Source organism: Melospiza melodia, chromosome 2, assembly GCF_035770615.1.
Source record: "Melospiza melodia melodia isolate bMelMel2 chromosome 2, bMelMel2.pri, whole genome shotgun sequence".
Classification (NCBI taxonomy): Eukaryota; Metazoa; Chordata; class Aves; order Passeriformes; family Passerellidae; genus Melospiza; species Melospiza melodia.
In genome coordinates, this window is record NC_086195.1 from 66,683,330 (window position 1) to 66,708,778 (window position 25,449).

Below are 25,449 nucleotides of genomic sequence, written 5' to 3' on the forward strand. Positions count from 1 at the left end.
AGGCAACAGAGCCTCAGCAGGGACCCACTGGGGACCTTTTCACAGACAAATCTTCAAATCAAGTCTCACTTCTGACACAGCCCCTGCTGCTGCCATAAGCATCTGCAAAAGGGACCTGCAGGTGAAAAACAGGTCTCTAGTCCATCAATAAATACTGCATATTTCATAGTGTGTTTTGCAAGCATAGCATTAACACTGGTAACTTAAGCAAACTAATTTAGTTAATTAAACTGTGGTTGTTTTATTCTTCCTGACATTTTAATTGCTTGGAGCTTTCACTGCATTTTTAACTTGCTATGCAGCACTTTATGAATTGCTGAAAAGCCCCAGAGAATCAACGTTTTGGCAGTTAACAAAATGAAAGTCTTCTGCTTTCTGACTTTATACTCCTCAAGACAAAGGAAAAAGGTACCACCTAAATATTAAAATTATTTGAATAAAGTAAAAAAAAAACATCAGAAAGCATCCTGAGTCTACTTACGCTGTAAAACTTTGCAGGAATTTGAAGAATACCCAAATATAACAAGGTTAGGCAGAGATGAGATTCTCTTCCCTACAATCATCCTCATTAGCTTCCCTAACATTTATGTGCTAGGATCAGAAAAATGGTAATTAATCTGATGTCTTGCAAACATTGTTGTTTTAGACATACTTCTAGTTTTCACTCAAATTAGGTCATCTTGAAAACATTTACTTGAACTTGTGTGGAGCTTTTAGGCCTATTGTTTTTAAAGAAGACATCTGACTCCTCAGGATTCTGATCAAGTATAAAAATGCAGAGACAGCAAGACCCCTGCTTGCTCAATAACGATGCTTTTGTCACAGCTCTGAGTCCCCATGGTCATTGAGACCCAGGTATTAAGAGAAGAGAAACATTTTGCTGATATTGCTTTCATAAGCTGACACACTAATTCAGATTTAAGCTACAACATGGAATTCAAGCAGCGTTACCAGTCAGGGGGAACTCAGCAGTATTTAAAAATGCTGCAGTGGAGAGAGAGATCTGTGTACATTTCACATTCGTTCATTTTTTCCACATGCCTCAACAGCAGCATACTGACTCAAGACCTGTGGCCCAAGAAACTGGAGAACATGTTTCATTGGGCCAAGGGGCTGAACCAGTGAAACATTTTTTAGTGTTAATCAGGAAGAAAAGGAAGGTGCACTTTCAAGCTTCAGGAAGAGTTTAGCTACTGGGAAAACATGCATTTATTTGCAGGACTCATGGAGCAATAAACCCACTTGTACAACACAATCTACAATATTTTTGCTGTGGTGGTTTTGTATGTTTTAACTTAACCTCGTCCTTCCAATAACATTAAAAGCAAATTCAAAAATGACATTCACAGCTTGGCATTTTCATGGCTTATGCAAATACCAGCCACGCACTGTACCAGGAGAGGTTTAGATGGAAAACATTCGGGTTGTCAATCACTGGAAAAGACTACACAGGGTAGTGGAGGAATTGTCATCCTGGGAAGTGTTCAGAAATCACCTGCATGTGGCACTTGGGGGCATGGTTTAGTAGTGGACTTGGTAGTGTTGGGTTAACATTTGGAGTCGATGGTCTTAGAGGTATCTTCCAACCTAAATGATTCTATCAATTTCCTTCCTGCTGACAAAACACCATTTTCAAACAGCAGTAACTATGCCAATTTCTGATCACATCCAACTGTTAAATTTAAGTCAACAACAACAAAAAATAATCCCAGTGGGTTTTTGCACTCCAGAAGCAAGCCACTTACTACCATATATGTTACTAAAACTTTACCATTTATAGGAAGCAATTTGCTTTTTCTACCCAACTGAACACTTCTGTCCAAAATTCTGTGCAACACTACAGCACCTTTGAAACAACTGCCATATCAGAGACCACAATGATGCCCATCAGCCCACACAGATCTCCCCCCTTTAGCTGTTCCATGCCCAGTTAACACTTACCATACATCTCATCTTCCAGGCCATGAACAAAAGCCCCACAAGCTCCTGATTCAATCAAGTTGACAGCACCAGTATCGATTTCCTCTTTGGGAGCATCATCTCCCCACTTTCTGCCACTTGAAAACTCCCCAGAGCTGTAGAGCTCTTTGGCTCGTTCATGTGCAGTGCGCTTCCTCTGTCCAAAAAACACTGCAGTTACAACCATGTCACCTTCAAAAGATGACTGAACAAAATATTACACTGGATCTGAAAACAGATATAGCTGGAGGCTTAGACACTGACACACATACAAGTGCTAAGAAAAGCAAACAGCACCTACTCTTCTGTGGCTATTTCTAACTGCCACTAACTCTCTGTAGTTTTGATGTAGGGAAAGGATAATAACAAACACATTTTAATTAACATATTCTTAGACATCCATTGCAAAAACAGCCCAACTGGGTCAGAACAAAGGCCCATCTAGTTAAGAAGCCAATAAGTGATCTGCAAAAACGCTATCACTTTGCAGATCAACTTGTAAAACTGCAATTAAATACTTTATTGCTAGCAACCCTATCCAGAGTTCAGCAATGTGTAAAATGGGATATTCATTCAGTGTGCTTGCTAGTCTGCCTCCTTTTCCCACACACTCTAAATAAAGCTGCACACCACTTTCTTTAACAGTCTTTACAAAGCAGTACACAAAAAACAGCAGCCCTTAATCATTCTTTTGTAGACAGAAAAAAATTAACATAACCTTGAGCAGGTTGCTTAAGGAAGGAATGTTACTGAAAAATTTTGCTCACAGGGTTGAGTAGCCTTTAGCTACTCATGTTTCTTGATATCTTGATGTTTTTTTGATCAGATGTTTCAGATGTTTCCAACAGCTTGCTCCTAGAACTAGGATGCAATCTTTCCATACACAATAGGCAAAGCTTTTAGCCAAAAAAACTCTCAGAACACCACAAACATTTACCTCTCACTTGTTGCAAAACTTGAATAGTCTAGAGCTGTTTCTTACATCCTTGGTTAATGAAATCTAAAACTAGCAATTGTTTCATTGACTTTAATCTAAAACAAAACCTGTCATCATCAATTAACTCTCAGTAACCCTAAGAGAAGGACAACATGAACAAGCACACTCAATATTAATACACCTCTTGTGTGATTTTAGCACCTATACACAGGAAAAACTCAAACACTTACATACCCTCAGATCTGACATGAGCTTCTTGTCAAGGGTCTGCTCCAAGAAATGAGAGCTAACTTGTTGCATAGAACCCTAAAGAGAAAAAAATATCAAAAGGAAAAAAAACAGGATTATTCTAAACTGTACCGTATAATTTCCTGATTTATTCCAACATGGCATTCAATCTTATCCACTCATTCTAACAGCTTTATGCAATACCTGACACTATTGTATGTCAGAGTCTAAAAAAGTGAACTTAAGAATCAGAACATCTAATTTTCCCACTGAGGTTAATGTGGCTTTTCTTGAGTTCAATTGGTTCACATGTCCTGTGGTAGAGAAGTAGGGGCAGGAAATTATGACAAGGATTTGTTTTTTTTCTTTAATGTTCAACCATCTACTCTCAAGGGAAGAATCACTGCACAGTTGAGCTGAAAAACTGTTGGGTTTCCTCAACCTCCCTCATTTATTTCACCTCAGAATTTTGGGAGAAATTTACCTATATGGTTTTAAACATACTCCCATTCTTTTTTTTTTTTTCAAATATATATGAAAAGTCAAGTAACTTAAGAGAAACTATTCACTGCTAGAGAAGAAAATAATGCAACTTACCAATAACTTTGCAGCTTGTACTCTTACAACCCAGGAACCATCACTAACCATATGGCAAATTTTTCCAAAGGCATCATCAACCAAGCGAATTTCTTCATTAGAAGAAGGAATCGGGACGATGCTAACATAGAGAAATCAGTTTTTTAATTGTATTCCATACTGGATGGCATCAATAACAAACAATCATGCTGATTTCCTATCAATGTTCAACAAAATACTAGGAACCAAAATTTCACTGCATCAGTGCGTTCTCATCAGGCATCAGCCATTTGTACACATCAGTTTCCTAGCAGCTCCTCCTCAGACCTACCAGCACAAAACTCTCAGGATTAGGTGGTTACTTGGCCAGTACTTTGAGGACAGTGCATGCAGGACGTACCTTTCAGGGTAAAGCTGACTGAGGACCCAAATCAGCTGAACTGCAGCACTGCGCACTTGCTCGTAATCATCTGCCAACAGCTTGCAGGCCTGAAAGAACATTCATAGTCCAATATACCTGAAACATCTCCACCTGAGCTGCCATCCCCTTCCCACAATGTCAGCAACATCCTCACCACAGTTAGGACACATTAAAAATCAAAATGAATCTCGTCTTCCCTGCTACTCTCTAGTATTCCCAAGTTTGATCAGGCAGACTAGACCTAATAAAGTCAACCAGGCACATGTTATAAACTCCAGAATTGCCTGTACTATGCAAGAAGGATGAAATGTGAGTCTGCAACAGAACTGACTTGATACAGGCTGCAGCTGCACAGCCTTACTGATATAACAAAGGCAAGCTTCATGGGTACTCTCCAGCGAACAAGGGTTTAAGACTTGCAGACTATAACTGCCAGATGACAGCAATGACTTCATCATGCCTTGCACTGCCCAGGATCACCTCCCCAAACAACATACAACAAAGCACATGCTTTAGTGCATTTAAGCACAACGGATGCAAAATAACCTTTTATTTCCACTGTTATACAATAACAAGGAATATCTGCTACCTAAGTGTAAAATACTCCTCCTCTGCTCAGTGCCCTCCTCCTCACAAAACACACTGCCACAGAACTCAAAGAGAAAGATGTGCAGACAAGTACAAAACAAATACAAGGTTTTACCTGACTATAAATAGCTTGCTGTAACTTTAGTCCTCTTTCATGAAGCTGTAGCTACAGGGAAAAAAACCAAAACAATGTAAGAAAGTGTAAGTACAGGTTTAAGGGACACAGACTAAGTTTTCACCACAGTTTTTCTGTTTGAGCTGCTATGATTAAAATACTGCATTACCTTGACCGTAAGTATTTTAAATAATATTCTTGACTTCAGTATAATTTTTTACCTTCATAATCATTCATACTTAGATTATGGAAGAACAATTTATACAAATACACTGCCTCTTCATTCTCCCAACCTTCAAATAACTTTTTAGTGTTAGCCATATTCATTCACAATTAAAACAGATAATTAGTTACTTTATTACCATTCCTGAAACATGGATCCAAAAGTAGCATTTACATGGCATGAAAACTCATGGCAATCCTTCTGTTACTGAACCACAGGGACAGCAAAGTGTCCAACACTGTTTCTTTTTAGAAGGATGAGTAAGTACAACATCTAGGAGAGGGAGATTTCAGAGAGATTCACGTGCAATCTGACCTCCTCAAATGCATCTTCCTTCTTTCTCCGGAGTTTAATAACATTAATTCAAAGATCCTCGTTGACCATCACAGTAGATGGAACATTATTATAAACTTTAGGAGTAACAGAGAAACTTCTGTATCCCCATACACTCACAGGCAACTCACATTAAGCAGTATTTTGAAATGCATGGTCTTTGCTTGCATTTCTTCAAAGCTAAAAGCTTCTGAAGGGTCCCCACACAAAAAAAAACGAGTATATAGTGTATAGCATGAACAATTAGAGAATGCTAATGAATGCAATCATGAGGCAATACATAAATGTTTGCTCTAAAATAAACAAACTAAATTCTTTCCGGACTTTTCACACAGGCTTCCTATCATAAACAGATACCTACTGCATTTTGGAGCAATAGTGGTTTCTTGTAGTTCTGGTAACCAAAATCAAGATATAAATTTGTCTCTAAAAGAAAGAGCCTACACACACTCAAAAGAATGAACAAGTTGAAAAAGCTTCTTCAGCTATACCTGAAACAGAAGTTATGAATCACTCAAATGTCCTTTAAGACCTCATGTTACTCTGATATTTCAAGACCTAGCTTATTTTTTCAGGTAATTTTGATACACTGAACGGGCTTTTACTAAGTTAATTAAAATAATCTCTAAAACAAACCTCTGTGTTTGTTTGCAGCCCTCTCTCAGCTCCCTGATACAACTCCAAACCATTTCTTCCACAGTACCAGCTACACTTACCATGGCTTTTATAGCTGCAGTCCTAACTCGAGGGTCCTGATCATTAAAATGATCTCCTATTATCTTCTGGACATCTTTGGCCGCCTGGCTTTCAGCCTCTTTTGCAACACCTTTTTCCACTGGGCCAAGACAGCCAATTAGCTGAAGACACTTATTCCTTACACCATGAGAAGAATCTGTCAGATGCTGTGGAAGAAGAGATGAGCAGATGTAACTGGATTCATAACTTTGAAACATTGTGCTATGTTTCCTAGCAGTTATTAATCTTAGTATTGTAACAGTTTGTTGAGAAAAACAAAAATAATTTAAATACTGACTACCTCTCTTTTTTTCTGTGGCAGTGACAAAAGTTTCCTGGCCCAGGGAGGCCTCCTTACCTTGCAGGCTACCTCTACCAGTCTCATCCTGACAGATGGATTGTCTGGGAGTTTTGTGCCAATCACTAACAGGGTGTCCAGCAGCTGAGCAAGGACTTGGTGAGACTCTGCAAAACAGAAGAGTGAAAGGCTATGCACTACTTTGCTGAACTCTTACCAGCTACAGGATCACAGAGTGATCCACATTGGAAGGCCATCCTGAAGCCTTTCAAGGCCTGAACTAGCCCAGCTACCTCAGCTATGCCTTGTAGATCACATACTCCAGTCCTCTACCACCTCAGTGGTTCTGCTGAACTCACCCAACCTTACCAGCACTAATCTGGCACTGGGGAGCCCAAAACTGGATAAAGTATTCCAGATGTGGCCTAACCAGTGCTGAGTAAAAGGGTAGGATACCCTCCTCCCTTGACCTGCTGGCTACACTCCTGTTGATACAGCTTGGCTTCCAGCATAATATAAATAAACTCCTCTTCAAACGTATTTTAAGCAAATAACTTTAAGCAAAACTGTCCTGTAGAACAGAAAACCTCAGAAGCAAGAGCTCTCAGATGGAGATGCAAAAGCAAATTTTGCACTCCTTTAGAACAAAGATTTAGAGCAGGCAGGTCAGAAGAAAATTCTTCTCCTCCTCAGAACATGGTGTTATCTGTCATCCTTCACAAAACCAGAAAATAAATACTCAAAGCAGCAATTCCCAATCATACACTTGAGATGTAAGGCCTTGCCACTGTCCCAAATGCTTTGACAGCATGATTCCACCTTGACCTCAAGCACCACATCAAAAGGGAGACTTACTCTCATTCTGAAGGGTGTTAATGGCATCATCCACAATGCAGTCTGGGGAAAATCCTGCAGTCTTTGACAACAACCCCAGCAAGGATGCAATCTTCAGCCTTACAGAGGCATCATTCTCCTGGAAGGAAACAACACCCCAAAAAAACCCAATACAGCAAAGTTAAAGAAAAACAAGGAGAACAGCATATATTACCTACATACATCTACTCATTTAAGAAACAGCAAATGCTGTCACAGGTGATAATTACATAAGTAAGCCTCATCAATTAATATTCCTGTAAAATTAATTTCAAAAGTTCATGCATTTTAAAGATTTCTTTTGAGGCTTCTACAGACTCATGCACACATGACTTCTGGTCATAACTGGATGGTCTCTCTTTCATTGTATTGCCAAGGATATCCAATGCAGAGTAGAAAGGCAGAAAGTCATCTGGATGTCATACACGGATCTTAGCAAGCATTTGTGCAACACTGAACACAGAGTTGCAGCAAAATTACAGTAACAAATATCCCATCTTTCAACAAGAAATTTTACAGTTACAACTGTTATTTATATCTGTCAATGTTTAAGGGAGACTTCAGTGCCACACACAGCCTCCAAGTGACAAATGCGACACCCAAGGTAGCAGTCCCTTTCTCAACTGAACTGAGAAGAGTTTTTTATTTTAGGGTTGAAGTTATGTGTTTGAACAATGGACACTGTCATCAGGACTGCATGGGGACTGCCCTACCAAAATCTATAGGAATGAGGGAGCAGGAAGCTACAGGACCATCTTAAACAAAACAATGACACTTCAAACAAATAAATCATCACTAACTTCCACTGCAGTTACAGCTTTCAGGGTCAGGTTTCTGGATGATCAGGGAAAGTGTGTTATGGAGTACTAAGAAACAAGTTCTTTTGAAAATTTTGTCTGTAAGTAAAATAATGTCAGCTATGGTAGTTTTGAAAGCAGTATTTTTAAAAGCTGAATTCTGTAACAGGCTGTGTTCTTGCCAGTGTGATCTCATCTGCAGGTTCATGAGTCTCTCTTCTAATACAGGCCATAAAAAAACTCCAAGCACAAATAATCTGTGTTATTTGACTAGGAACTCTGTATTTCATAGACTCAGAGAATACTTTATGTTAGAAAAGACCTCTAAGATCATCAAGTCCAACCCTTAACCCAACACTAACAAGTCTACCACTAAACTGTGTCCCCAAGTGCCACATCTACCCATCTTTGAAATACCTTCAGGGATGGTGACACAACCACTGCCCTGGGCAGCCTGTTTCAGTGCTTGATAATATTTTCAAAACTTTTTGGAAAGTTTTCCAAATATCCAATCTAAACCTCCTTGGAGCAGCTTGAGGCCATTTCCTTGTTCTACTGCTTGTTAATTGGAGAAGAGACTGATCTCTGACAGCTTTTTTCATAGCAGAAAATTCCTTAAGCAGATATTAAGCAGAAATTCTTTACTGAGAGGGCAGTGAGGTACTGGCCCAGCAAAGGTTGTCCAGGGAAGCTGCCTCATGCCTGGAAGTGCTCAAGGCCAGGCTGGATGGAGCCTTGGACAACCTGGTCTAACAGAAGGTGTCCCTGCCCTAGCAGAGGGGTCAGAAGTGGATGATCTTTAATGTCCCTTCCAACCCAAACCACTCCATGATTCTGGGATTTTAAAAGTGCTGGTTTTCACCACATAAGCAATAGCTAAAAGGTTTCTCCACTGCTAGAGAAAATGAAGAACAAGGTAAGGACACATCAGTCAGGAAAGTGTTAGATAAAGCTGAAACAGCTCTAGACAGCTGGGTTCCCAGCTGGAAAATCTCAGTTCCCTGGAAAACTTGACAGGTCTTTTGTCCCTTGCCAAGTTAACTTGCACACAAGCCATGAGCAGGGATAACTTGTCACAGGCTGCTGAAACTATCAGCACAGGGACCAAGTAACACAATCAGAAATCACTTGGGTCAAGGGCTACAGCTGTTCACTCTCAGCCCAGGCTGAGTCAGCAACACAGGAGGAGTCTGTGAGCCCCTGTTCAACATCCCACACCAAGCAAACAGGAGCAAAAGGAGCAAGCATGTTTGGTTCCCAGCTTCCCCACCTTGTAATAATGCTCCAGCAGGATCCTGACAACCCCTTCCACGCTCTCCACTTCCACGGGCTTCCTGGCAAACTGGAGCAGGTACTGCAAGGCATCGGCAGGCGAGGTGGCTTTGCACAGGTCCACGTGCAGCGCTGCTGACTTGCTGGGCTTGGTCAGCCGCAGCTTCTTGGTGGACAGGTCCTCATGCTGCTGCTGTGGGCAGAGGGACAGGCTCAGAAACAGGGCATCCAGACCCACTCCTGCCCAGACTGAACATGGGGAGGCCTAAGGAAGCTCCCACGTCCCAGGGCAGTCACTAGCCCCTCCTTCATCTGTCTCAGGGAGACATCCACCCTCAGACCACTGTGGTTGTTACTGTCCTGCCCAGGTAGTCCCCATCCCTGCAAAACACGGCCTCTCCCCACCCTAGGCTGGGTGAAATCCAGCTGCTTCCAACACCAAACAACGAATCCAGGGCAAACACCGGCTTCTCCCACTCCCACCGGCCTGAAGCAGCCCAGACAGCCGCTGTAGTTCCTTCCCCAGTCGCTGGCTGGGGGATGCCTCCTCTTCCCCGCAGCAGTGCCGGCCCTGCTCAGGTCAAAGAACCAACAAAACGGGTCTGGTTGGAAGGGATCACAGGGGGTCACCTCGTCCAACCTCCCTCTCAAGCAGGGTCATCCTAGAGCACACTGCACAGGACTGCGCCCGGACGCTTCTTGAGTATCTCTAGTGAGGGAGACTCCAGAACCTCTCTCCCTCTTCACCCTGAGGAGAACACCCTCCCTCAGACCTCTCCCCTTCAGCATCTCCAGCCTTCCTAAACTCGGGGCCGACCCGCCCCGCTCCTGCCCAACCCCTCAGGGGCCGCCCCAGCCCCGACGCCTGGCGAGCGGAGGGCGCTCCCAGGCTCGGCGCCGGGCTGGGCCGGCGGCTTTCCCCACAGCTCCGCCTCACCCGCCGGCACCTCCCGCCACACGGCAGAACTCGGAGCGTCCATCCTGGCCTAGGGGGGTCATGTTACCTGGACCACCTTGGTGAACTCCTCGTACACCCGCTTCTTCAGGTGCGCCGCCATGACGCCGCCGCGCAACCCGGAAGTGGAACCATAGAGCTGCGGCGGGAGGGGCCCAGGCGCGGCCTCTCTTTCCGCCCGGAGGCCGCACTCGATGGTCCGGCGGCCACCCGTTGCCATGGGGACGCGGGACCAACATGGCGGCCGCGACTCGGCCCGCCCGCCCCGCCCCAGGGTGGGTGTCCCGCGCTCTTTCCCCACACAGTACGCCCAGGTTTCACTAGCGAGAGGAATAGCGGGTTTGTCTTTACAAACAAGCTGTGGGTCTGCTGGTAAATAAAACTAGTACTGGGAGATAAAAGAAACAATGGGAAAGATTCCACTGATTGATGAATGGGAAAAGATATTTGCTTTTACAAATAAACTTTAGGTTTGCTGATAATTGAAATAAGACACTGAAAGATGAAAGAAGCAATGGGGAAGAAAAACCCTAAATTCTATAAGAATTAAAAATTAAAAGGGAGGGTTATGCATTAGAGGGCAATCTTTGGTATCAGGTGTATTGGGAAGTCTGTACCTCTCAAGTACCTCAGCCAATGCCCAGGAAATTAGGATAAAAAGGAGGCTTCGTCCTCCAAAAATTTAAGAGATCCCAGGGGTATGCCCCATGGCCTCTCCCTTTATTCGAATAAAGTAAAAGAACTCTTCTGTCTCTTTTTTGGACATAAACCTCTGATGTTTGTTGTAGATAAATTTTCCTAACACTAGTATTCGATTTTAAGCTGACTTTCCCACCTTTTTCTACTTTTTTTAGCAAACAAAGAAATGAATGCTCATTGGTTCTAAATGACATAATTATCTTCATTAATTAGTATTCTGTCCTCTACTGGTCATTTATTCTTGCTTCTCATGTTAACCAGTCCCCATTTCTCAGTATTTTCACTATCTCTCTCCCAGGTAGGGAGTTTTGCAGCACATACTGAGGAGTCTCTGTTATCTTCTGGTTTCTGCAAAATGCCCTTGTAATCTACACATTCTGCATTTTTTGTGTCCACTTTCAGAAATACATCTCTCTCTCTCGCAGGTTTTGTTCACCAAAGCATATCAGGGCTAGTTTAGCAAAGCTTAAAGTTTCAATGATTTTCCCAATCAAACTCTAACAATAACAGTTTGTGTAAAGAAACTTTCTACGTGCTGGCTAAAAGTGACTTAGGACCAATACAATGCTAATAAATAATATACTTCTTATGATTAATTAAAACAATTAATTGAAAATAATTAGAAAAATTCTTTCCAGCAGAACTGTGGAATCACTAAAGTCAGAAAAAATGTCTAAGATCATCAAGTTCAGCCATTAATCCAGCACTGCCAAGCCCACCACTAAACTCTGTCCCTGAGTGCCACATCCACACATTTTTTGAGCACTTCCAGGGATGGTGACCAATTCCTTGGGCAGCCTGTTCCAATATCTGATGACCCTTTCAGTGAATAAACTTTTCCTGATGGTATTCCTGGCAGAACTTGAGGCCATTTTCCTTGACCTGTCTCTCACCTGGCTGCACCCTCCTCTCAGGAGTTGTAGAGAGCGATAAGGTCGCCCCTGAGCCTCCTTTTCTCCAGGCTGAACACCCCCAGCTCCCTCAGCCTCTCCTCATCAGACTTGTGCTCCAGACCTTTCCCCATCTCCACTGCCCTTCTTCAGGACACTCCAGGGCCTCAATGTCCTTCTTGGAGTGAAGGGCCCCAAACTGAACACAGAATTTGAGTGTGTGCCAATTAAAGTTTCTCATGGCAGCAGTCCTATAGACTTAAGAGGTTGATTGGTATGAGGCTTTAACTATTCTATACTGAGATTTTTTTTTTCTCCTAATATCTAATTTTCATCTCTGGTGTTGTGACTTAAGCCAGTTTCCCCACCCTTAGTATGGACAAAGTGTAACAGATCTCTTTAAAGCAGCCTTTTGTCTACTGGGAGGCCTCCTCAATCTCTCTTCTTCCAGGCTGAGCACCACCAACCACTTGGTTAGGATCAAAAGAGCCTCTTTCTGAAACCTTTTTGTCCTCTCAGACACTGACTGTGTCCATTCTTACCGAGGCTCTGAATGTGAGAGGTCTCAGAGTCCCTTCACACCTAGAGCAGAACTACCCTGCAGCCTGGAGTGACTCACGGCTGTCACTGGGGGGAGGTCCATGCTAGGATAAGCGCATCTGAAACACAGCTTAATTAGGAGTGGCTCAAATCTGTTATCCTAAAGACAAAACTTCAGGTCTTTAGAATTCAGGGATCTTTGGGGGGAAATGTCAGTAAATAAAGCACTTCTGCAAAATTCAAAAAAAATTTAAAATTTCTTTATTTGAAATCCCAGGGACCATTCTATGATTCTATGGTTATTGTCCTTGACTGGAAGAAATCCATCCTTCAAGAAGTAAAGGAAATATGGTCTTTATCAAATCAGTCATTATGATTATCAGAGTGATTAAACCCAAGCCATTTCCAGTATAAAAATAAACTTTCAAATTCTAAGATTTTTTTAAAATGCCTTGTACAATGTAACTTGTGTATGGTAAAAGAGAATTTGCAGGCTGTTGCTTCAGCACCACTTCCTTCCCACCAAATTATGGCAGGTTTTCCCAATTCTTCCAGGAGCTTATATAGTTAGAAATAGCATCATCATAATAATGAGTGTCAGAAGAAAAAGATTAAGATTGTGTGGTCTGAAAGAGGCGTGTGTGTCCTTAGATTATAAGCTCCTCAAATCAGTGATGGTATTTTTGCCTTTTGTTTATCCGGGGCCGTAGCTGAGGTTCTCTGTCTTTCCTTCACAACAAATAATAAATAATGGTAATAAATACATTGACTAGAGAGTAGCCTGTCTGCTGGAGAAAGAAGAAGTGATCACAGGACACGGAATCCTTCTTTTTAACCCTGATTCTAGTGTAGAAAGGCAGGAGAAGAATAGCTTTTGCCTTCCCATTTAGAAACCAAATGTAATTTGAGTATGTGGTAATATCATTGTTTCAGTCAGGATTTCCACATATGCAGCCTGTTCCCATTTGCACTGAGAGAGCAACTCTACATGTCCACCAGACATATTTGGGATTATTCATTTCCCTTGGGTTGAGTGAGGTTGGCTCAATTCACAGATCCATCTCTTTGAACTGAATGAATTGTAAGCAACACTGAAGAGTGAAATGCCTCCTTTTTCTGGAGCCTTTTAAAACCTCTAAAAAGTTATCCCCTAAATCCCAAGTAAAGTGGCTCTTAAGTGTTCTCTGATATGGAAAACAGACAAAGGAGATCCTTTTGTTGGTCTGTGTGTTTCTTCCTATCCCTCTGATATATCGTGTTTTATTCTCCACAGTCCAGGTTAATTTGTTCCAGTGATTGCTTTCTGATGTTCCCTATCAATGGTGGCACTTTGCTACCACCAGGTGAACAGGAACTTGTAGAAGAAGTCGTGCGACTTGAAGCGAAAACCTTTTTCAGCAACATGGGGCTGAAAGGATATTTTGTACCCTTTGGCTTCAACGTCCATTTGAATGCAGTCCAGCAGATCAGAAATACTGGGCACAGCCTTCCAGGGGCCAAACTTCACCACGGATTTTTTATCCATGTCCAAACTGTTCAAGGCATCCTGACACCTGGCTGCGTCCTCCTCGGTTCTGACCACGCACACGATGACGCTGGACTGTCGGGACGCAACCGCTTCCGCCCTCGCGATGCGGATCATCAGCTCGATGTTCTCGCTGTAGTTGGGCACGCGGGCCAGAAACTGCCTCCTCGCCACGAGCTCCCCGAAGATCTGCGGGGAGTCCTCAAGCTGCTTGATCAAAGGCTCTATGTCATAGAACAATGCCTCCTTGTAGACGTCCTGGATGCACTGGGTGGGCACTTGGTTACTGCGCAGGTACTCCAAGATGTATTTGAAGTAGGTGCCTGGCCTGTCGATGAAGAACCTCCCTTCGGAGTCAGTCCTGAGTTTGGGCTGGCCGGTGAACATCTCTGCCAGCTTGGAGCCAGGGTGTTTCTTCAAGGTGCTCAGTGTTGTCGTGTACATCTCCCCACCAACATTTAACTCCACAATTGGTGACAACTGAAAAAAAAATAGTGACAAAAAGCCGTGTGCATTATCAGTCTGAGGTCATCAACATGGAAGTGTCAAGGAAAAGATAGATGATTGTACTGGGGACAGCCAAAGGCTATACAGAGACTCCATCATCAGAAGGCATGAGAAGACACTTTATTTTTAGAAATCTACAGTTCTGATAGAAACAGTGGTGGACCTAAAACCTGATTGGCCTTTAGGAATCTTCTCTCACACTATTGGTGAACTATGAATAGCACACTCTGGAGAATCATATCTATAAACAATGGTTACAGAAAGACAGATAATAATTGTTTGAATTCTTTCCTCTAAGTTTCCCACAGCTTCTAAAATCCTGGGAGAATTATGTCTCTCTCTGTTCAGAGGATATGTAATTACTACAGCTGGAGGATGGAATGATGGTGTGAAGAGCAATATGAGCTCCCATTTTGTGGGTATCAGATGGGAACCTCCACCTGATTTATTGGAAAAAGCAGATGCAGGATGCTTATACAGCTCTCACCTCCAGAGCAGCAAAGACTTGGACATTTCTAAATGGCTAAGTCCTCACCTCATCTTTGGGATGTAGGAAAGTGTCATTTTCCTGGTGGGAAAGAGGGAAAAGAAGTACCCTGCCCAGGAAAGCTGGGAGTGACTATAGGACCCTAAGCAGCTCACAAACATTGTCCCTGTGGGCCACCTACAGCAAGAGCAGTACATGAGCTCTCACCTACCCCATGTGCAGAGGGACAAAGATAGAGCCCAAAGCTGTGCTATTTCATTTTTATAATCTGAACTGTTCTTTCCTCTTTAAAGGAGAAACTAAAGCCTTTAAAACTTTATAAATAGGTGGAATTGGCTTCCACTCATCTAGGGGTTCAGCTGCAAACACTGAAGTAACACACAAAAATTCATCAGGTCAGAGGTGCAGGACAGAAGCTCTTTAGCAAAGCAACTAAAAATGTATGATGGCTTTAGTTAGGAAGTAAAGGAAAAATTTCATGCAACTGACATGGACTTAAAATGGAAAAATGTAAAGATTGTGTGTTTGTTTGCATTTTTTAACTCTCTGTATTAACACCATTGTGTGAATTGAAGGAGGCCTGAATGTGTGGAAAGCTGGACTTTTTAAATTGACCTTCTTGTATGTTCAGTTCTGAAAAATTTTACTAGCTTCCCTTTGCACTTGGTCATTTTATGTAGTACTCAGTAGATGAGAAGAAAAGGAAAGAAAGAGAGAAAGAGAGAGAGAAAGAAAGAGAGAGAGAAAGAAAGAAAGAGAGAAGGAAAGAAAAAAAGAAGGAAGGAAGGAAGGAAGGAAGGAAGGAAGGAAGGAAGGAAGGAAGGAAGGAAGGAAGGAAGGAAGGAAGGAAGGAAGGAAGGAAGGAAGGAAGGAAGGAAGGAAGGAAGGAAGGAAGGAAGGAAGGAAAGAAAGAAAGAAAGAAAGAAAGAAAGAAAGAAAGAAAGAAAGAAAGAAAGAAAGAAAGAAAGAAAGAAAGAAAGAAAGAAAGAAAGAAAGAAAGAAAGAAAGAAAGAAAGAAAGAAAGAAAGAAAGAAAGAAAGAAAGAAAGAAAGAAAGAAAGAAAGAAAGAAAGAAAGAAAGAAAGAAAGAAAGAAAGAAAGAAAGAAAGAAAGAAAGAAAGAAAGAAAGAAAGAAAGAAAGAAAGAAAGAAAGAAAGAAAGAAAGAAAGAAAGAAAGAAAGAAAGAAAGAAAGAAAGAAAAGAAAGAAAGAGGAGTGAGTTCTTTTCCTCCTGCCAGCACTGCTGTAATGCAAGTCACAAGCCAGGCCAGGCCACACCTGCCATTGGGAAGGCGTCAGTCAATAAACAACCCTATTTTTCAGCAGTTCACCTGCACTTTCTTGGATCTGATCACAAAAGGAACTGCCTCAGTGCTGCTGGTCACATGCCCCAGGTGAAGTGTGTACTTAAGTGCTTAGCTGGATCACATGGCTACAGACCCACGGGATGACGTGAGCTGATCTCACAGCACACGCCAAGAGAAGGGGGGCCTCCTGTGCCTCTCCCTGTTCTGTCCTTGTACCTCTCTGTGTGCTGTCTTGCTCGCCTCATGCCAGCTCTGCTTCTCTTTCATCTTAGTGAGCTGGATTGGCTGACAGAGGATGTAACGAGCACAGAGCTGACAAAAGGATGGGACTAGGAACAGACAGCCTGGTGCAATGGAGACTTTTCCTTTAAACAGGAGCAAACTATCAGATTTAGCAGAAATTTTCTCACACCCTAAGCAAGCCAGGGAAGCAAGAGGAGATTCAGGTCAAAGACCCTGCTGGAATATTGCTTTGCACTAGTGTGGGCAGTTTCATTTCAAGAGCAATCATTTACACTTGGGTCAAGAAGACAAGTACTGTTCTGTCTGAGACTATCTTGTGATTTCCACCTACTGAAAAACACAGCCCAAAGCTGTTTCTGTAGTCAAGTCTCTCCCTAGGAGATTTGCTATTAGTCCAAGAGCTACCAACAGCACTCTCCACCAGGGACCATTTGACAGGAGACTCTCAGGCTTTTGAGCCTTTGCTCCTTTTTCAGATGGCAGGTCAGATGTTTCGTGCTCTTTGTCACTAATACAAATGGAAAACATTTATTCCTTTATACAGCAGGCCAACTTCATGTTCTTGCATCTTGATTAACGGTTTTGGCCTGGCATCAAAGTGGTTCCCAGTGGACTGGAAGTACTGGCACCAGCTGATTCCCAGTTCTGTAATTAGCCAGCAAGATGACACTCAGGAAAGTTATTCCATCTATTTGTGCTCCAGTTTACTAATCTGTAAAACAGTTACTTCCATAGGGAAGCATTTTGCAACTTACATCTGAAAAATGCAACGTAGGAAGGTTGGTTTTCTTAATACAGAGAGGTCTGGAGGAGAGATTGTTCAGCTTTAACCAAGAAGACAAACTGGTTAGCAATAGACTGAGAGCAGAGAAGAGTAAAAAGAAATAATCTCATCACTGATTCCCACCTAGTAACATGCTGCTTGTCTGAGACTGCCAATAATCTTCCTTATAGGTAGAAAAACTACTGCTCCCACCTGATGATCCTGCATGTCAACACCACAGAGCAGCTTTGGCATCATTAGAGACTCATAAGACTTGTTGAAAACCCCAAAACCTACAACAGGCTTTTATTTAGGGAACTGACCAATTACATGTTGTATTAATTGAATCCCATTTCTTGCCAAAGGAGAAGAACCACTCTGGTTATTTGCTGTTGTCAGATCTTGCATGCCTGTGAGAGACCTGGCCCTCCAGTAACACAACAGGTGCACACAGACATAGCTTTTTAACTAGAATCTTCTTCTTAGGGATCTATTTGGCAAGGCCTGGTGTCTTCAGATTAGCATATGGGGGAAAAAAACCCACTCAAATGTAGCCCAACAGGGGTGCTCTGATCCTGCATGAGGGAATTGTGCCCTTGAGGACATACCTTACTCACCGCATGCAGGCTGCCGGTGACCTGCTTCCCAAGGGGCTTGTGCTCCGATGAAATGCTCATCTTCCCCAGGAGCTGAGGACTCAGCTGTTTGGGAAAACCTGCTGCTCAGTGCTGGTGTCCTATCCCACACGCAGGATGGCTCCCAGCTGTGCTCCAATCCTCTCACTTGGTCTTTCTTCCTTGGGTCAGCTTTCCCCCGCTCCCAGCCCAGCTGCTGCCACGGAGGTTCCAGGCTGTCCCAGGCAGAGTGCTGGTTCTAGCTGCAGGTGTAGGGAGAGGGGAGGGGACAGCCTGAAAGCGGAAGTATTCGCTCATTAGTTTTCTGGCAACCAGCAAGGTGCAGGGTGGACTCAGGCTGGCTGCCAGCACACACCTCGTGTGCTGCTGTGTGAGTGGTGACTGAGGGCTGAATAATCCCTTCCAAGGGAGGCACCTCCAGGGAGCCCTGCGAGGTGTGCCTGTGCGTCCACCTCTGCCTTGACAACTGATTGTATCAAAACCAGTCAACACTTTCACAGCTTTTTGGCCTAAGTGCACTGCTGTTTTAAAGCACAGTTTATCCCAAACAATTTCACTGATCCCATTTTTCACTCACACTGATGACAGATCTACAGGGTGTCTACAATCTGTCCAAGGTGGTGGCATTTTCTTCCTCACCCATACAATCTCTGGGCACTGAGTAATTTGTGCAAGGTAAATAAAACCAAACCCAAATCCCTGCTTGAACATAAACTCTTAAATTGACCATAAATATTTGATTATTATCTTTGCATGACATTGTTTTCTAATATCCTGTATCCACCAAATATAGAATGTGGGCAGCACCTCAGATTTAGTGGTTGTAAGACTATCACAAAATCAAAACACTCACAAGGATGTAGTGAAGGTGAACTTGAAAGTACTTAAAGGGGGATTTATAAAAAAAGGAGAGTGAATTTTTGCCTGAGCACATTATGACAGGACAAGGGGGAGCATCTTGAAGATAAAAAAGGAGAGATTTAGGTTAGATATAAGGAAGACATTCTTTAATGTGAGAGTGATGAGACACTGGCACAGGTTGAGAAAGCTGTGGATGCCCCATTCCTGGAAATGTTAAAGGCCTGGTTAGATGTGGCTTTGAGCAGCCTGTTCTAGTGGAGGGTGTCCCCACTTATGACAGGGTTGGGGGTGGGGGGTGGGGATAGAACTAGATAGTGTTTGAGGTTCCTTCCCAATCCAAACCACTCTGTGATTCTATGATGATTCTCTGTCTGTGTTAATTTATTAAACACAGAGTATTACATCAGAGCTAGCCTAAATAACCTCTCCAGAACCAGACCACAGCCCTTCAAGGTCTACTTTATTTCATTCCAGGTCATTCTAAGTGCACTGTTGCTTCCAAATTTGTCTTCAGGGCACTCGTCATTTCTGTGTCTTCATTTCATTCTGGTTGCAAAATTGCCATGGGCATGATTGTCCAGAGATGTAACATAAAGTTTGTAATGAGAGACAATATCTTTTATTAGATCAGCTGATACAGATGGATAAAACTATCCATGTTTTAGGGCACATGAGGCATTCCTATGTCTGTCAGATTCTGCTTCAGCTTGCATGGGGGTTTTTTTCCCTTTTTTTTTTTCCAGTTTCTGTTGGTCTAAATAAAAGGTGTTATCCCCTCTACCAACCTTGCCTCACTCTCTTTTGTTTCAAAATGCTTCCTTTTGCCAGCAACCAAAAGAAAAAGCTCAGACAAATACAACACTTCCTAAAAATCTTCCTGGGGGAGATGTTAATTATGAAAATTGTCAGTGTGGTATATAAGGAAATAATTTGCACAAAATCTGCATTGTGCTCGTGGACACCAGCTTTCTTGCTTTGAATACCCCAGGAATTTTGCTGGATCTGTATCCTCTCAGAAGACAGCATTGATCTGAGCAGGAGCCTGAGGCACAGAGGGAAAACCAGTTAAAATTTAGACTGATTCACTTCCCTTGAAGCCTGTCCTCATGAAAGGCTCCATCAAGCTGGGCCCAGACTCTTGAATGCTTTGTGCATTTGGGTAAACCTATCACTGAACCCATCTTACATTTTGCTTTTGGTTCTCTTAAGCATCCTCAGGGATCCTCAATGACAACCTCTGTCTGAGTTATCTGTTCTGCTTTGAATAGAAATGCTTGAATTTTCCCTTTACCAGACCAGCAGAACTGGTAGTGCTGGATGCACCAATGAGGTCTGCTTGGGACCACAGGTTTTGTGACTTGCAATAAATTTTAAAAGATTAGTGCTTACTAGAAAACAGGGAGACCTGGAAGATCTGCATGTCCTGGACCTCTAAGGGCTGCAAATCCTATTCTTTGGGCTGACTTATGTAGATGTTTCAGATCATATCCTGGATATAGCTGACAGAGTTCACATCCACCATATCTTCAATGCTGGAGTGGTAACCTTTCCTTCTGCAGCTGCAGAGATGAAAAGATGGGTGGACCATCACCTCTCTGCTCACACAAGCTTTTCACTCAGGCAGGGTGAAGGGCAGTAGATGAGTTTACCTTGCTCATGTGAGAGATTTCCCCAAATTAGAATCAAGGGTGGCTAATGACATTCAATTCCACAACAGAAATCCTTACCACTTTAGCAAAAGGAATAGTTGCCAGCTCAGACAGTCCACAACGCTCTTCTACTGCTACAACAACCATGGCTTGTCCTCAGTGTGATGAACATACTGATGTGGTTCCTCTGCCCACAGTTTTTATTCTATGTAAAAGGGATATTTCCAAGCCTGTAAATTCTTTCAGGCAGGGACCATCCTTTCCCTGTTTTTTCATGAAAGAACTAGCCTGTGCCTGGACCTTGGATCAGCAACTACAATATGAATCATAAAAATAATCATATTAGTGCTTAGAAATTTGGTTTTACCAAAGAAAAATAACTTGACAGTGACTTTGTGGGGAATAAATATGTGCTTTTTGAAAATTGTATAAATATTTATATAACATGAGCTGGAACATCTCTGTGCTGATACATACATTTACTCAGAGAGTGATGAGGCACTGGCACAGGTTGCCCAGAGAAGTATGGCTGCCCCACCCCTTGAAGTGTTCAAGGTTAGGTTGGATGGGGCCTTGATGAAACTGACCCAGTAGGTTACATCCCTGCCCATGGCAGGGGGTTTGGAACTGGGAGATCTTTAAAGTCCCTTCCAACCTAAACCACTCTGTGATTCTGTGACTGTGCATCAGTTTGGAAAATAGTACTATCCATAAAAGTATTTATCAAGTTTTTATTCTTTATATGTTGAATTGTCAGCCTCTGTTTAAGAGACTCAGCAATTCAAGAACCACTCCTAAAGCAAACTCCATGTGCTGTGCAAACACTGTCAGCATTCCTAACTGGTGCCTTCCAGCCATTTATCAGCTCCACCCACCTTCTCAGGATACACGGCTGAAGGCTTGTGTCTGAGATCTCAGCTGCCACAGTACATTCCACTGTTAAACAGCACAACAATTTTTCTCTTTTATTTTCTGTGTAATTAGAGATTCACTAAAATAAAAGCAAGGCAGGAAGGTCCTGCTCTTGTCTTCCTTTTAGAGTGCTGTGGATCTTCACTTGCTGCCGAGAAATCAGGACCCCGCTAAAGGGGTCAACATGAATACGTAAGCAAGGCAATGGAGCTGCCTGGAGGTGAGGGAGGAAACAGGCATGCCATCTGCAGAACATCTGTTCATTTTAGATGGAGGCTTTTGGAGCTGATGAATCTCTGATTTCAGCCTGAAGCATGTTATTTCACTTTTGTGATATGCAGATTCAGAGAGCACCTCTAGCAACATGAACAACACAACCAGAGCCTGCAGCACAGGGCTTGGTGGCAATCCTCCTCTCACCACAGATGCTCAGAGATCTCAAGTTTTATAGTCAAAAGTGGAAAGTTGATGGAGAAGCACTGTTCAGCCAAAGGAGCACTATTTCAACAGCTGAGATTTTTTTAAAACGTTCTGAACAGGCAAGGGGGCACTTTCCTCTAGTGCCCAGCTCAAGAGGATTTCCCAAGGGTGGTGTGTCTGGGAGGAAATGAGTCCCTTGGGGGTGGGACTCAACCTGTCCTGAAGGCACCAACCTGCCTGTGAAGAGCTTGTAGTTCCTGTCCACCCACTCAGTGAGGGCTTTGTCCTGGTTTTCCCACTGTTCTCAGGGATCAGAAGTGAGCAAGGTCCTGCCTTCCTACTCCAACTGAGCATCCCCACCTCCTCCTCTGTCCTCAGCTCTGGAGTGTGTCATGACCAAGCAAGGAGGAGCAGAACTGCCTCACCTGTTTTGCTGGAGCTTGTGAGGATTCCAACAGGTTGTTCACAGGAGAGGACACGGTGCTGGGAATCCAGGAGAGAAGGGGATGCTGTAGGAGGGAAGGAAGTATGCTGGGGAGCAGGTTGGGATTTAGCTCCAAGCACAGAATGATGGCAGGATTACTGAGGTTTTGCAAGGTGGGAGAGACAGAGAGATGGGGGAAGATTCATCTCAAAGCCTTGCCAAAGAAACGCAGCTCATCTCCCTGCACTGAAGCGTGGCCTTGGTGGCCAAGGTCCTTCACCCTCATGTACCAGGGGACAGTAGTTCAACAGAAGTGACAGCTCATAGGAAACACAGGACACATCTGCACAAGGTTTGCATTTTATTTACATTTCCAAAGAGACGATTTGGAGGGGTTTAGGCACACACAGGAAAAAGCATCCCTTCAAAGTTACAGATGCCTTCTACAAAGCAGCAACACAAACCACTCATTTCTGCCCCGCCGAAATCCCCCTAGGACAGGAGTGAAATGAAGCAGGAAGCTTGCTGGCAGAATCGGCCATGGGACAAGTCAGATGGTACAGACAGCACCCAGCAGGCAGACAGCCAAGCTCTGTGCTGCCCACAAAGGATGCTCTTCAGTGGCACTTGACTCACGAGAAGAAGTGTCACTGGACTTGGAGAACAGACCCTGTGGGGATAACACACATGGTCAGGATGTCCTCAGTCCTGTCTGGCTGTCTTCCTAAATAAGGGTAAAGTTCTGTTAATGCCCTCTGTTGTTTTTATTTTTCTACACTCTCCATTTCACTACAATGACCTTGGCCATGAGCCCCATCTCTAATGGATCACGGGGATGTCTCCCCAAGGGGCATCAGGGGATGAAAGTCTCACCAGCATGGAGAATGGTTTTCCTTTTCAGGCTAGGGGAAGACTGAAGTGTCTGAGCTGTTTGCAGGTGGTGTGCCAAAGTTTGATATTTGGAAACCTGAAAGTGCCAAACTCCTCCCTAAAAATGACTGTTGCATTTTCCACCAGAGAAAAAAGATAAATAACTGGAGCACCAGTGTCTGGCAGCTCCTGGAATCCAGTCACAGTATTTCAACCACCCATCCTTTTGTCCCTGGGATCATTTGTGTCTGGCCAGCAGCAGAAAGACATTGAATGTGCTGCAAAATGGGGAGTCTTGGGGACAGCGTGGAGCCCATTCAGTTGCCTTTGTTTGCTGATACAGCTTGCACCAATGGCAATTGAGAAAGACTAATACGGGAGGATGTTTCTGTTGAGCAGTGAAGTGCAGACTCAGAACTCCTGGGATTTGGGGGTGTGATGCAAACATCATAACACCACACAGCTGATGGGGCATGAGGACAAAGTATTGTTACCCCTCAGCCAGCTCTTCCTTGGCACTGCGTGTCCCCAAGCTCTTACCTCAGAGACGGGAAGTGCAGGCTCAAGAGCTGGACTGATCTTCACTAAGGTTGATCTGCTCCAGGATCTGGCTGTACCTGCGGGTCAGGGCCTTGGTGTTTTTGGTGAGGTCTGTCAGAACTTGCTGCAAGCCATTGACATGATGGGACAGGCGTTCTTCCAGATTGCTGTCTGCACCCTCATCTAAGGCTGGGTCTGTGTCAGTGTCGGCACCGCTGGGGCTCTGGTCACCCCCAGAGGCCAGGCCTTTCTCCACCATGGGCTTGATGGCCTTGAGGAGCTGGTAGCGCTCGTAGAGGTCCGTGCGGCTCTCGGCAGCCGGGGCTGCCCCCTCCTCCTGCGGGAAGACCCCTCGCAGCAGGCTGGGGAACATCACCTCCTGCTCCATCTTCTGCGTGGCTGAGAAGTACTGCTCCATGGCCCTTCTCCTACAGCTCTGGCACTGCTGCTCTGGGCTCTTCTCACAGGCTCACTGCTCCCTGGCCCTGCGGGGGCTTTTTATGCAGTGCTGGGGCACGGCCCTGCCCTGCTGTCCTCCCCTGCCAGCCCTGCTTGGGCTGGATGGCCACGGGGCTGCGCTTGGCTCCAGCCCAGCTGGGGCTCAGCTACACCATGTCCCTGGATCTGTGCAATCTCTTCTGAGCCTCCCCGTGGCCTTTGCCTGAGCTGGCCGGGGGTCCCACTGCATCCCTGTGCTCTGAGTGTGGTGGTGAGGAGGTGCCTGGGGTCTGCCAGGTACTTTCCAATCCTGCCCTGTCACTACTGTCCTTACCACTGCTGGAGGCCCAGGATGGTGAGTCCAGCCCCTTCCCCCAGGGCAGATGCGTTGCAGGCAGCGCCATGGGAAAGCTGCCTTGATCTGGGCAGTTTTGAGGAGTGAAGAAGGAGAACAAGTAGTGGGTTTATCCAGAGAATGTGAATTTCTTATGTGCTCTGCCTGAAAACTCACCTTCTTCTGTGCTGGCCTGGTGGGTCTCACCCAGCCCAACTGTGGCAGCTGGCCTAGAGAGTAATGCTGCTAAAAGAAGGTGATAATGAACAGGTGATACTTTCTGAAAATGCTTATAAAGGAGTAATATGGCCAACAGTAGGATTTAAAAGTGACTACGGAGTTAGAAAAAGTACTTTTAAAATTCAAGAGTTGTCAGCTGAGGAGAAACATGAAAGTTCCAAGTCTGAAGGAGGGTCCTTGGAGGGGCAATGACAAGAGTCAGAGACTGTGGGGCCCACCCCAAAGGAGCCCCGCTTTGGAGTGTTCCAACCTCCACCCAGGCCTGGCAGAGCATCCTCCTGGTCAGGTGCTGTGAGCAGCCTGCAGCCAGCTCCTGGGCTGGCAGCAAAGGGGATAAGAGGCAGGGACAGAGACAGAGTCAGTGCTGGAGAGGTTGGAAGGCACCTCTGAAGCAATGTGCTTCAACAAATGCTCAAGCAAGGTCAACAATGGGACCATTGGATATCTTTGAGAATGAAGATTCCACCCCCTTTCTGGGTACCCTGTGTCAGTGTTTGAGCACCTTCAGTTTTAGGGAAAAAAAAGAAAGGTTTTCTCATGTTTAGATGAGATTTATTTTGTGTTTGAGGTTGTGCCTGCTACTCTTTTCCTGTCCTGTCACTGAAGACCAGTAGGAAGATTGTGGAGTAATCTCTTGACTGCCATCACATCTTTACAAACACTGATCACAACTTTCTCAGTCTTCTCTTTCGTAATATGAACACCACCAGCTCTCTCAGCCTTTCCTCATATGGAAGATACTCCTTCTCTTCTGCCACCTTTGTGGCCCTTTACTGGACTCTCTCCAGTATGTCCATGTCTCTCTTGTACCAGAAAGACCAGAACTGGACACAGCACTCCAGGTGAGGCCTCATCAG

General features: G+C 44.1%; 2 protein-coding genes across 4 annotated transcripts in view; both read right to left on the reverse strand.

Annotated features, from left to right (window-relative positions):
• Window positions 1-10,434, reverse strand: part of INTS4 (integrator complex subunit 4) — a 32,682-nt gene extending 22,248 nt beyond the window's left edge. Inside the window, exons 1-10 of one of the 2 annotated variants that reach the window (XM_063148712.1) lie at window positions 10,360-10,434; window positions 9,354-9,548; window positions 7,269-7,386; window positions 6,474-6,580; window positions 6,097-6,282; window positions 4,825-4,875; window positions 4,101-4,189; window positions 3,722-3,842; window positions 3,131-3,202; window positions 1,942-2,116 (exon numbers count right to left, since the gene is read on the reverse strand). In XM_063148712.1, the coding sequence (XP_063004782.1) occupies window positions 1,942-2,116; window positions 3,131-3,202; window positions 3,722-3,842; window positions 4,101-4,189; window positions 4,825-4,875; window positions 6,097-6,282; window positions 6,474-6,580; window positions 7,269-7,386; window positions 9,354-9,548; window positions 10,360-10,413 (1,168 nt within the window). In that variant the 5' untranslated portion in view covers window positions 10,414-10,434. The remainder of the gene's footprint in view (window positions 1-1,941; window positions 2,117-3,130; window positions 3,203-3,721; window positions 3,843-4,100; window positions 4,190-4,824; window positions 4,876-6,096; window positions 6,283-6,473; window positions 6,581-7,268; window positions 7,387-9,353; window positions 9,549-10,359) is intronic. The other variant, XM_063148713.1, reaches the window with a different exon arrangement.
• Window positions 10,435-12,680: 2,246 nt separating this feature from the next.
• KCTD14 (potassium channel tetramerization domain containing 14) lies at window positions 12,681-18,161 on the reverse strand. 2 transcript variants are annotated; one of them, XM_063150443.1, is made up of 2 exons: window positions 17,887-18,161; window positions 12,681-14,444 (listed from the first exon to the last, which is right to left on the reverse strand). In XM_063150443.1, exons 1-2 carry the CDS (start codon window positions 17,944-17,946, stop codon window positions 13,773-13,775), a joined length of 732 nt encoding a protein of 243 aa, XP_063006513.1. In that variant the 5' UTR covers window positions 17,947-18,161; the 3' UTR covers window positions 12,681-13,772. The 2 variants fall into 2 exon arrangements, with proteins under 2 accessions (XP_063006513.1, XP_063006512.1); XM_063150442.1 differs by having other exon boundaries at window positions 17,878-18,161.
• Between the last annotated feature and the right edge of the window lie 7,288 nt (window positions 18,162-25,449).

What these genes read in the sequence shown, in the direction of transcription:
- KCTD14 (XM_063150442.1), bottom strand. Translation starts at nt 17,946, where the DNA reads ATGAGCATTTCATCGGAGCACAAGCCCCTTGGGAAGCAGGTCACCGGC. An exon ending in GCCTGCATGCGGTGAGTAAG is followed by an intron (nt 14,445 to 17,877) that starts GTATGTCCTCAA and finishes TTTTTTTTTCAG; the next exon opens with TTGTCACCAATTGTGGAGTT.